General features: G+C 42.5%; 1 protein-coding gene across 2 annotated transcripts in view; it reads right to left on the reverse strand.

Annotated features, from left to right (window-relative positions):
- Nucleotides 1-12474, reverse strand: part of EIF4ENIF1 (eukaryotic translation initiation factor 4E nuclear import factor 1) — a 65760-nt gene that overhangs the window by 24233 nt on the left and 29053 nt on the right. For both annotated transcript variants that reach the window (XM_023517663.1, XM_023517664.1), the window contains exons 5-7: nucleotides 10706-10992; nucleotides 9672-9873; nucleotides 2777-2952 (exon numbers count right to left, since the gene is read on the reverse strand). In XM_023517663.1, the coding sequence (XP_023373431.1) occupies nucleotides 2777-2952; nucleotides 9672-9873; nucleotides 10706-10992 (665 nt within the window). The remainder of the gene's footprint in view (nucleotides 1-2776; nucleotides 2953-9671; nucleotides 9874-10705; nucleotides 10993-12474) is intronic.

Here is a 12474-nt window from a genome sequence, read left to right on the forward strand (position 1 = left end):
GGGCTGGATTCGAACCTGCCACCTTAGGTGTATGTGGTTGGCACCTTAGCCACTTGAGCTACAGGTGCCGAGCCAATGGTAGAAATTCTTAACTGACACTGAAGAAATCACAAGTCAGTTTCCACCACTTACTGGCTGTGTAACTTTGGGCAAGTTCTGTGCCTGTTCCTCATATATATAATGTAAACAATACTCATCTCAAAGAATTTGTGAATATAAAATGACTTCCTCTATGTAAAGCCTGGAAGACTCAGTAGCCCTACATGCATGCTGCCTGTTATTATCACAAGTTCATGGTTAGAACTTAGTTTGGATTAAAAGAGTAAATTCTTCCTCTGCCTAAGTACACAAGGGAGTATAAGTGCTCTCATTTGAAGCCAAACACAGGTCCCTAAATTTTGACCTTCTGGTTTGAAAACTTTCTATAAAAGATTTCCAATGCAGGCTCGGTGCCTGTAGCTCAGCAGCTAGGGTACCAACTACTCGGGCAGTTCTAACCCTGCCAGGGCCTGCCAAACAACAATGACAACTACAACCAAAAAATAGCCAGGCATTGTGACAGGTGCCTGTAGTTCCAGCTACCTGGGAGGCTGAGGCAAGATAACCGCTTAAGCCCAAAAGTTGGAAGTTGCTATGAGCTATGACGCAGAAAGGGCCACTAACAGTTGACATAAAAATAAAAAAATAAGTATACCTTCAGAAGTTACAATTTTGAGAGGATCACTTGGTTTTACATTGGATAAATTAAGTTCACATCTGAACATGACCCAAGGAAATATTGGCTAGGAGACTTACAATTAAAACTGCTACTAAAAATTGAGGAACAAAACCACACAAGACAGCTGCCACTGCTGATTGTGAGCTGCACTCCACATGCTCCATAACGTTCCACATAAGTTCAGAAAGTGAGGGTAAATGCTTTGAATCTTTTATAGCAATTTGGTACTGGTGTGACATTGGTACTTTATACTAAAATACTGTTCCTCAATGGAGTCCAAATAAATAAATTTTATCACCATAGAAAATTTAAGAAGTACTGCCCTAAAATTCACCTGTGGCAGTGTATCTATCAGTACTAAGTGGTGCCTGCTCACTTGGGTGGCAATCTTTTGGGTGGAAGGAGCACACAAATGATAAAGGAGATAGGCCAATGTTGCCTGCTCTATTGTGCCCCATTTTGTCTGATCACACAGTAATCAAAGGACCAGTTATGGTTAAGAAGTAAAGAGAATCATTTAAGTAAAAATTCCATGAACCACCAATTCTAAAAGACTGGTCAAACTCATGTATCTGGTATTGTAAATGGGACAGCTTCAGTATATATATTCTTTTTGCTAAATGGTTTTTAGAATTCTATTTTTTCATTTTTTTTTTTTTGGTAGAGACAGAGTCTTACTTTATTGCCCTCAGAGTGCTGTGGCATCACACTGCTCACAGCAACCTCCAACTCCTGGGCTTAGACGATTCTCCTGCCTCAGCCTCCTGAGTAGCTGGAAATTTTTCACAGTTCTTTGATAGCAACCGCAGAAAAACCTCATTTCTACCGGTATCTGCATAGGTCACAGTTGAATCTTTTCTCCAAAATTTTGGTGAGGCAATACTAATCCATCAATGCTGAAGAGGCAGGAGAAAGGCAGGTAGCAAGTAATGATTCAGGGACAGCTTATTGTTTCTATTAATACTTTTAAAGTCTCAAAAGAGGCTGGGCGCAGTGGCTCATGCCTGTAATCCTAGCGTAGGAGGCCAAGGAAGATGGACTGCTTGAGCTTAGGAGGTCAAGACCAACCTGAGCAAAAGTGAGACTTTGTCTCTAAAAATAGCATTGTGGTGGGGTGGTACCTGTGGCTCAAAGAGTAGGGTGCCGACCCCATATACAAGAGGCGGTGAGTTCAAACCCAGCCCCAGCCAAATAATAATAATAATAATAATAATGATAATAATAATAGCATTGTGGGCTCGGCGCCTGTGGCTCAAGCGGCTAAGGCACCAGCCACATACACCTAAGGTGGTGGGTTCAAATCCAGCACAGGCCCGCCAAAAACAATGACGGTACAACCAAAAAATAGCCAGGCGTTGTGGTGGGCACCTGTGGTCCCAGCTACTTGGGAGGCTGAGGCAGAAGACTCGTTTGAGCCCAAGAGTTGGAGGTTGCTGTGAGCTGTGATGCCATGGCACTCTACCCAGGGGGACAGCTTGAGGCTCTGTCTCAAAAAAAAAAAAAAAAATAATAATAATAATAACAATAGCATTGTGGTGGGTGCCTATGGTCCTAGCTGCTTGAAAGGCTCAAGCTTAGGAGGCTTGAGTCTAAGAGTTTGAGATTGCTGTGTGCTATGAAGCCACAGCACTCTATTGAGGGTAAAAAAAAAGAAAACAAAACTCAAAAGAATAGTTGAACAGCAACACTGACAGTAATTCAAGTTCTTTTTCATTAAATATTTTTGGAACCATAACATCACAAAAGGCAGCCTCCTGGACAGAATGCAGGCCAGTGTGACACTAATCACCAATTTTAACAAACCACCTTCCTAGTCAGTTTTTACACCAACAAACATTTAACTCATTAAAAATAAAAGCAGACAATGTTATTAAACATCTGAAGAATTTTTAGTGCAATGCCACCAGCATAAAAACAGAATTAACTGGTAATCTCATTTAGTTTTCTTTAAGCCAACAAAAATTCAAGTATTTTTGTGAAAATGCCACCTTAAAAGAGGTATCTTAAATACTAGGTTAAATTTAACCATACAGTTTATAAGTGTGCTGCTACACTCACCGAAGCCAAGCATGGAACCTTATCAAGGTTAAAGAACTCATTGAAATCAAATTCTCCTGGAGACTGCTCAGGTAAGGCAGCATCCCTTGGCACTTCCTGATCAGCAGCAGGTTCCTGTGCAAGGATGACCTCCACTTCCTCCTCTTCAGCCACTCCTCCATTGCATTCAACTATTCCTGAAAGCAAAATAAGGACAAAACCAATCTGATCAAGTAAACTGCTCTCGTTCTGTGACATCACCTATCAACACATATACAAAAGAGCTACGCATGACTTCAAAAGCAGACTTCCCGTGCAGGTACGTCATTTGTAAGAATAAAACAGTCTCCTTTCTATGAGAGCAAGAGGAGGAAAAAAGGCTTAATACCATGCCAGAACACCAACACAACTGGGGAAGAATTATGGTCATCCTCCTATGTGCTTCAAGTTTTCTACATTTTTTTTTTTTTTGAGAGAGTCTTATTTTGTCATCTTCAGTAGAGTGCCATGGTGTCATGGCTCTCAACAACCTCCAACTCTTAGGCTTAAGCAATTCTCTTGCCTCAACCTCCCAAGTAGCTGGGACTATAGGTTAGGGTGACCAGAATAAAACTCATATTCTGGAGAAATAGCCACATGGCAGCCGAAAACCGTATATTCCCTTCCTGTTTTTCCGCCCGTTGGTGCATTCTTTCCAAAAATCAGGACTTTTTTAAAACACCACGGATGCAGGACAAATTGTTAAAAAGTGGGACTGTCCCACCAAAAGTGAGACATCTGGTCACCCTACTATAGGTGCCCATCACAACACCAGCTATTTTTTGGTTGTAGTTGTCCTTGTTTGGCAGGCCCAGGCTGGATTTGAACCCTCCAGCTTTAGTGTATGTGGCTGGTGCCCTAGTGGCTGAGCTACAGGTACTGAGTCTGTTTATTCATTTTTTTTTTTTAAAGATAGTCTTTGCAAGTCTCTTACTGCTTATAAATGAAACCAAATTAATTTGGCTCTGCTTTTGCCCACACACCTGTACCACCCCCTTCAGTTAAGGTTCAGCAACCTAAGTTACATATGTGAAACCTGCACGAGAGCAATTTATATTTGCCTACATGTTTGGTTGCAGCTCATACTTCAGGGAAAAGTTCAAATGTCACCTCCTTTGGGAATCTTGCCTGACCCAGGAAAATTAATTGCTGCTTTCTATGTAATCCTTGCTTATATCTCAGAGTACTTATCCATTGTATTACAGTAACTCTCTGATGAAACTAAGCTGAGGGAAGGTAACTTGCTCATCAGCTTTGTCTTAATCTATAGTCCCTGATATACTTAAACTCTGTAATGTTCAGTTTTTAGAATAGGAAGATCAGGGCTAAGTGAAGTTCAGCTAACATTTAAGGCAATTCATATCTTAGTTTTGATGCTTTTATTTGAAAAACTGAACATTCAGTGCTCTTCTCTGCAAAACCTATGAAAGAATTGCCTGTAGTATCAAGATCATGGCAGATGTGAAGTCCTCCTAGGAAAAAAAAGCTGCAAAGCCTAGACTCAAAAGTCCCCAATAATGACTACAGTCTTATTAATCAGCCAGGATATTCTAGACCAGGGGTCCTCAAACATTTTAAACAGGGGGCCAGTTCACTGTCCCTCAGACTGTTGGAGGGCTGGACTGCAGGCCCCAGGATGAATTGGCTGCTAAGCAGGATAGGAAGCAGCGGCAAAAACACCCAGCGGGCCGGATAAATGTCCTGGGAGGGCTGCATGTGGCCTGCGGGCCATAGTTTGAGGATGCCTGTTCTAGACCAAGAGAAGCTAAATGATAACTTCTCCTTTCAATACAGTATTGATCTGAAAACCTTGACAGTAAAGTACAGGAATACAACAGCTATAAGGTTAAGTGGCTTGCTTACCCAAGGTCTCAAGACTAGCAAGTGAAGGTTCAACCCTAGTACAGCCACCAATGCTCTTCTACACCACACTGTGCAGGTAAGGCAGCTCTGCTCCTCCACAGATGCCCGCCACGAGAGAACCCTAAGCCTTCGGAGGGCCAAGGCAACCAGTCAGACACATTTTTGTAAGCCATAGACAAAGCAACTGGCAGTATCTCTAGAGCAGCAGTTCTCAACATGTGGGTTGCGACCCACAGGAACTGTATTAAAGGCTCACGGCATTAGGAAGGTTGAGAATCACTACTCTTAGAGGGTTACCAGACACTGCCAGAAATCAAAGGTAAATGCTATCCCTTAAAGACTGACATTTACACTAGATGACTGCTTTGGTGGATGAATTATTCCTACTTTATAAAAAAACTGTGCCACTCTAGGAGGCCAAGGCAGGTGGATTGCCTAAGCTCACAAGTTTGAGACTAGCCTAAGCAAGAGCGAGACCCCATCTCTAAAAATAGCTGAGCGTTATAGCAGGCACCTATAGTCCCAGCTACTTCGGAGGCTAAGGCAAGAGTACCCCTTAAATGCCAAGAGTTTGAGGCTGCTATGAACTATGACATCACGCACTCTACCAAGGGTGACAAAGTAAGACTCTGTCTCAAAAAAAAAAAAAAAAGAAAGAAAGAAAGAAAAGAGAAAGAAACTGTGCCCTCAAAAGAGTAAACAACTAAATGGTCTAATTAGGTCAGTGCTTCTCCCCAACCTATTTTATCTACCAGAACCTGCCTGCCCACTTCAGGACAAGCAACAGATATTTTATTACAGTTCAGTTTCCCAATTTAAGGATGTACAGACATTTACAAAAGAAACTTTAATATTTCTGTGATTAATTTTTGTGCTGAGAGATTTCTTAACAGATGAATGGCTTTGCAAGCAGCAAGAAGATGCCCCACATACAATTCTATGCCCGCTCCAAGCTCACTGGAAAGCAGACTGGGCCTGACATAAGAACATGAACTAGCAAACACTCCTGGCCATTTATTTTGGTAGGCTCAAAAGCCAGGGACTTAAGTAAAAATAACTAAGAGCAAATTTTATTAAAAATTTCACAACGAGCATATACTTTCATTAGAGAGGTTGAAAACTAAAATTTTTTTCTATTATGAAATGTTTTAACAATTTGTCCCTTCTAAGTAACTTTTCCCCCAGTTATAAATATAACATATTCAAGCTATTTTACTCATCACCACATGCATGCATATAACCTGGGCCTTGTATAGAGTATGTGATAACACAAATCAGTTTTAAAATCACACACGCAGGGACTACTATGTTTGTGGTATTCGTTGCGACATTCCCAGCACTAGCACATGCCCACAAAGAACTCCTAAATAAGCTCAATGAGAAGTTGGAACACTAAAAGGCACTCATCATACCTCCCCATAGGGATTAGTATCACCACTTGGGCTTGTTCACTCTCTTTCATGCTTGCAGCCAAGATGAAACTATAGGGCATTTATTTTATTTTATGAAACAAAGTCTCACTATGTTGCCCCTGGTAGAGAGGTGTGGTGCCACGGCTCACAGTAACCTCAAACTCTTGAGCTTAAGCGATTCTCTTGCCTTAGCCTCTCAAATAGCTGGGACTACAGGCGCCTGCCACAATGCCTGGCTATTTTCGTTGTTGTTGTTGTAGCTGTCACTGTTGTTTAGCTGGCCCTGGCTGTCACCACCGTGCTACAGGCACCAAGCCTATAGGGCATTTATTTTAAAAAAGACATTAGCACGGATAGCCTAGGGACCTTTTGTACTTAACTAATGAGGTGAGCCAAGACCCCTAGGTTCTGCCACAAAATCCATCCCCTCTCTCCAGGTCTCAAACTCTCTGATAAGGTGGAAGGTATCACTACCAATCTATCTCATTTCTCTGGCTCCTCCACTTGCTACAAGGATGGCTGAAATTCAGATTTCATCTTAGTTAAGAAAAATGTGTTTTTTCTCACCAGCTGTCTGACCTTTATCATTAGGTGAAAAGGCATACTTCTTGGTGGTGCTGCTTTAGTCTAATAAAGAATGAGACAAAGGCATATTTCAAAGGCAATATAAAAGCAAAGTCTCCCAAGTTACCTATTAATTTCCTATATCCCCCTAGGGAAGAATGTGTAATAATACAAAAATAATGGTAATATCTACCATATCTTAAAGATTATGTAAAGATGACTGATGTGATTTTGTTTTCTGAATAAATTCTGTTATCTTATTTCTGCTTCAATTCATCTTAACTTCATAATTTTAAGGTGACACTGATTTTTCACTTATTAAAACAGCTTCCCCCGGGACGGCGCCTGTGGCTCAAAGGAGTAGGACACTGACCCCATATGCCACAGGTGGTGGGTTCAAACCCAGCCCTGGCCAAAAACTGCAAAAAATAAAATAAATAAAAATAAAATAGCTTCCCCTTTTGTTGTCTAGTATTTGCCAATTTTTTTTTCAACTAAACCCGAAAGATTGAAAGAACTAGAATTTCCTAAGTTCCCACTGGGGCTGACTTTTTTTTTTTTTTTTTGAGACAAGAGCCTCAAGCTGTCCCCCTGGGTAGAGTGCCGAACAGCTCACAGCAACCTCCAACTCCTGGGCTCAAGTGAGTCTCCTGCCTCAGCCTCCCAAGTAGCTGGGATCACAGGCGCCCGCCACAACACTCGACTATATTTTAGTTGCAGCTGTCGTTGTTTGGTGGGCCCAGGCTGGATTCGAACCCGCCACCTTAGGTGTAAGTGACTGGTGCCTTAGCCACCTGAGCCACAGGCGCAGAGCCAGAGGCTGACTTCTGATGGATACTGAGTTCTGATTTGACTGTCAATGCTAAAAAGTAACCCTTAAGTTATAACAGGCATTGGCTTCACTTTACAAAGAAATAGGCCTACCTGTTAAGATTCTGTCAAATTTTTATCTTCTTCTAAGTAGCCTCTCCAGTACTTAAACTAATCAGGCTAGCCCAGCTACTTCTTCCCAAGACCACCTCAGAGCCAAGTGACTGCCCCCAAAATAACTAGCTACAGACCAATGGGCCCCCTATTTTGCACCAGGCACTGCACACACATTAGCTCTGGCTTCTTCAGTTTAGCAAGGGAGACACTTGACCTTATTAACTTATACCTAAGAAAACCAAATTTGAGAGAAGGCAAATCACAAACAAGTGACCTGGGAAGGTCTAACATCATGGTGAAGAAGGTGGGTTCTGAAGCCCAAAAGCACCTCCTTCAACTCCCAACTTTACTATTTACTTCCACAGTGACCTTAAATCACTTAAGCTCTTGGAGCCTCCACTTGCTCATCTATGAATGAGCAAAAAATATCTATGCCTCACAGAATTATCAGAAAAAGACAAAACAACAAAGATAAACAAATGGGACTTAAACTGAAAAGCTTCTGTACAGCTAAGGAGACAACAACCAAAGCAAACAGACAACCTACACAATGGGAAAGGATATTTGCATATTTTGAATCAGACAAAATTTTTGCTTGATAACAAGGATCTATAGAGAACTCAAATTAATCCACATGGAAAAAGCCAACAATCCCATATATCAACGGGCAAGAGACATGAATAGAACCTTCTCTAAAGAAGACAGACGAGGGCTAGGCGCCTGTGGCTCAAGTGGCTAAGGCGCCAGCCACATACACCTAAGGTGGCGGGTTCGAATCCCCAGCCCGGGCCCGCCAAACAACAATGACGGCTGCAACTAAAAAATGGCTGGGCGTTGTGGTGGGCGCCTGTGGTCCCAGCTACTTGGGAGGCTGAGGCAGGAGACTTGCTTGAGCCCAGGAGTTGGAGGTTGCTATGAGCTGTGATGCCACAGCACTCTACCCAGGGGGACAGCTTGAGGCTCCTGTCTCAAAAAAAAAAAAAAAAAGACAGATGAATGGCTAACAAACATACGAAAAAAATGTATCGTCCCTAATTATTAGAGAAATGCAAATCAAAACTACCCTGAGATACCATTTAACCCCAATGAGAATGGCCCCCATCACAAAATCTCAAAACTGCAGATGCTGGCATGGATGTGGAGAGAAGGGAACACTTTTACACTGCTGGTGGGACTGCAAACTAATACAACCTTTTTGGAAGGAAGTATGGAGAACCCTCAAAGAACTCAAGCTAGACCTCCCATTTGATCCTGCAATCCCATTACTGGGCATCTACCAGTAGGAAAAAAATCCTTTTATCATAAAGACACTTGCACTAGACTGTTTATTGTAGCTCAATTTACAATCACCAAAATGTGGAAACAGCCTAAATGCCCACCAACCCAGGAATGGATTGACACGCTGTGGTCTATGTATACCATAGAATACTATTCAACCATTTTTAAAAAATGGAGACTTTACAGCCTCTGCATTAACATGGATGGAAGTGGAACACATTATTCTTAGTAAAACATCACAAGAATGGATAAGCATGAATCCTATATACTCACTATTGATATAAGGACAATTAATGACAAGGGGAGGGGGTAAGCAGAGAGAGTAAGGAGGAGGGAGGAGTGGGGAAGGGATTAGCAGAGAGTGAGGGAGGTGGGGATCTTGGTGTGTGCCACACCTTCTGGAGGCAAGACATGATTGTAAGAGGGATTTTACCTAACAAATGCAATCAGTGAAACCTGGTTTCTTGTACCCTCAATGAATCCCCAACAATAAATTTAAAAAATAAAATAAAAAAGACAAAACACTACTGTGAGTAGTACATAACTGCTCAATAAATAAGACTCATCATTTCTACCACATTTCTCATCTCCACAGAACCTTTTCATGTATAGTGCTCTTGTGCGGTACCATGAGACTTTTCTGTTTAGCACAACTTTAGGAAATCTACACTTAGTGATTTCTCATGTAAGAAGCAATTTCAAAATCAGGCTGTATCATGAAAAAAATGCCATTTGCAAACATATGGTGCCCATTCCCAAATGTAAAATTAAGTCAATGATAATCACACCTCATTTTAAAACCAGTGAACTTCCCTCCCAAAGTTTGTGCTGACCTTCCTTCACAGAGGCTGTTCGTCGCCGTGCTCTTTTTCTTCCTTTGTGATCTTCTTCTAGTATCTTATCATCAAAGCCAGTCAGTTCAATGGTTTCAGATTGACTTGTGGGTCCAGCTGAGAACCACTCCGGTTCTTCTTCTGTATAAGAATCATTTCTTCTACGCTCACCAAAGACACGCTTACTATCCCCAAACTCTCTCTAGAAAAGTTCATAAAGCAAAATCAAAAATATAAAATTCTAGTCATTTCTACATCAATTAAAGTCTTTTTTTTTTTCTTTTTGAGACAGAGCCTCAAGCTGTCCCCCTGGGTAGAGTGCCATGACATCACAGCTCACAGCAACCTCCAACTCCTGGGCTCAAGCGAGTCTCCTGCCTCAGTCTCCCAAGTAGCTGGGACCACAATCACTCGCCACAATGCCTGGCTATTTTTTGGTTGCAGCCATTATTGTTGTTTGGTGGGTGTGGGCTGGATTTGAACCTGCAACCTTAGGTGTATGTGGCTGGCGCCTTAGACACTTGAGCCACAGGCGCCGAGCCATCAATTAAAGTCTTTCTTTTTTTTTTGGGAGACAAGAGCCTCAAGCTGTCCCCCTGGGTAGAGAGCTGTGACGTCACAGCTCACAGCAACCTCCAACTCCTGGGCTCAAGCGAGTCTCCCGCCTCAGCCTCCTGAGTAGCTGGGACCACAGGCGCCCACCATAACACCCGGCTATTTTTTGGTTGTAGCCGTCATTGTTGTTTGGCTGGCCCGGGCTAGATTCATACCCGCCACCTTGGGTGTACATGGCTGGCACCTTAGCCACTTGAGCCACAGGCACCTAGCCATCAATTAAAGTCTTAATAAATTAAGTTATGCTTGGTAGTAAGTGGAAGACACTGTGCTATAGACTTGAAGCCCGTGACCTAGCTCTCCCTATTCCTCACTGACTGGTTTAAGAGTGGGTTGTGTTCCTCCTGGTTTTCAAATCTGGTATAAATGAACATTAAGGCCCCAAGGACATGAAGTATGAAAGGGCCCAAAAGACAAACCCTGAAACGCTTGTCCTTGTAGTCCCTCTCACGGTCTCTGTCTCTCAAGTCCCGGAGGTCCTTATCACTAAGACGGTGATCCTTCTCAAAGGTCCGGGCAGAGATTATCCTCCCACTGCCAATCCTACGTCCACCCAGCAAACGAAGCCCATCGCCATCTTTCTCTAATGGACTTCCTGAGCGCCGGGAGCTCACAGCAGCTGTCACGTGGCAGCCCCCTCCAAAGCTGCGTCTCTGTGGGCTGAGAACAACATCTAAGTCGTCTTCTTTCACCCGCTCTCGTGGATCTGCAGAGATGCGGGAAAGAGAAAATTAAGCAAACAAAAGCATCTTTTTCTTCTTTAGGATATAGTATGTCCACATAACTGATGGGAGGAAGCTTGGTAGGGTATCACCACTAAAATTGGGCTTATTAACATATAGCTTATCAATTCAGAATAAGGTTCGGTGCCCGTGGCTCAAGCGGCTAAGGCGCCAGCCACATACACCTAAGGTGGCGGGTTCGAATCCCCAGCCTGGGCCCGCCAAACAACAATAATAGCTGCAACCAAAAAATGGCCAGGCGTTGTGGCGGGCGCCTGTGGGCCCAGCTACTTGGGAGGCTGAGGCAGGAGACTTGCTTGAGCCCAGGAGTTGGAGGTTGCTGTGAGCTGTGGTGCCATGGCACTCTACCCAGGGCGACAGCTTGAGGCTCTGTCTCAAAAAAAACAAAAAACAAAAAACAAAAAAAAAACACCAGATAAACTGCAGTGAATCCATATGATGGAATACTACTAGGTAATAAAAAGGAATACACTACATAACATGGATGAATCTTAAAATTATTATGAGTGAAAGAAGCTACACAAACAGTACATTTAGTATTTCCACTTAAATAAAATTCTAGAATATGTTAAGCTAATTTATAGTGACAGAAAGCAGATCGGTATGAAGAGGGGTAAAAGGGAGAGACTCTTAGGGACACTAAGGAGTTTTGGGGAGTGATGGAAATGCTTATGATGTTGATTGTGGTAATGGTTTCACAGGTGGATACAAATGTTAAGACAGCAAATGTATACTGTAGGTGCAAGCAATCGTATGTAAATTATCTCAGTAAAGGTGTAAAAAAAATAAACATTTTATCACATTAAAAAAAAATTTCTTCCTAGAAAAACTAGGAAAATGAAAGTTGATCTAAGAAAAACCTGCTTTAATGCAAAATCAGCTCCTATTACTTTTTTAAAATTTCCGTGCAGTTTTTTCCAAAAAACAGAATAAGGACAGCTTTATATAACTTGGTTACAACTTAACGTATTATGAATATCATTTGCCAATAAAAATGTCTGCAACATGTTTTTACAGCTGGACAATGTAGTATTCTTTTTTTCTTTTTTTGAGACAGAGTCTCACTTTGTCCCCCTTGGTAGACTGCCGTGGCATCATAGCTCACAGCAACCTCAAACTCCTGGGCGTAAGCGATTCTCTTGCCTCAGCCTCCAAGTAGCTGGGACTACAAGCACCTGCCACAACTCCTAGCTATTTTTAGAGATGAGGTCTCGATCTGGCTTGGCTGTTCTCAAACCTGTGAGCTTAGGCAATCCACCCACCTCGGCCTCCCACATGCTGGGATTATAGGCATGAGCCACTGTGCCCAGTGACAAATTCTTTTTTTTTTTTTTTGAGACAGAGTCTCAAGCTGTCACCCTGGGTAGAGTGCCATGGCATCACAGCAACCCCCAATTCCTGGGCTCAAGCAGGTGATCCTTCTCAAAGGTCCGGGCAGAGATTAT

Source organism: Otolemur garnettii, unplaced genomic scaffold (assembly GCF_000181295.1).
Source record: "Otolemur garnettii isolate 467f Iridium unplaced genomic scaffold, OtoGar3 scaffold00116, whole genome shotgun sequence".
Taxonomy (NCBI): domain Eukaryota; kingdom Metazoa; phylum Chordata; class Mammalia; order Primates; family Galagidae; genus Otolemur; species Otolemur garnettii.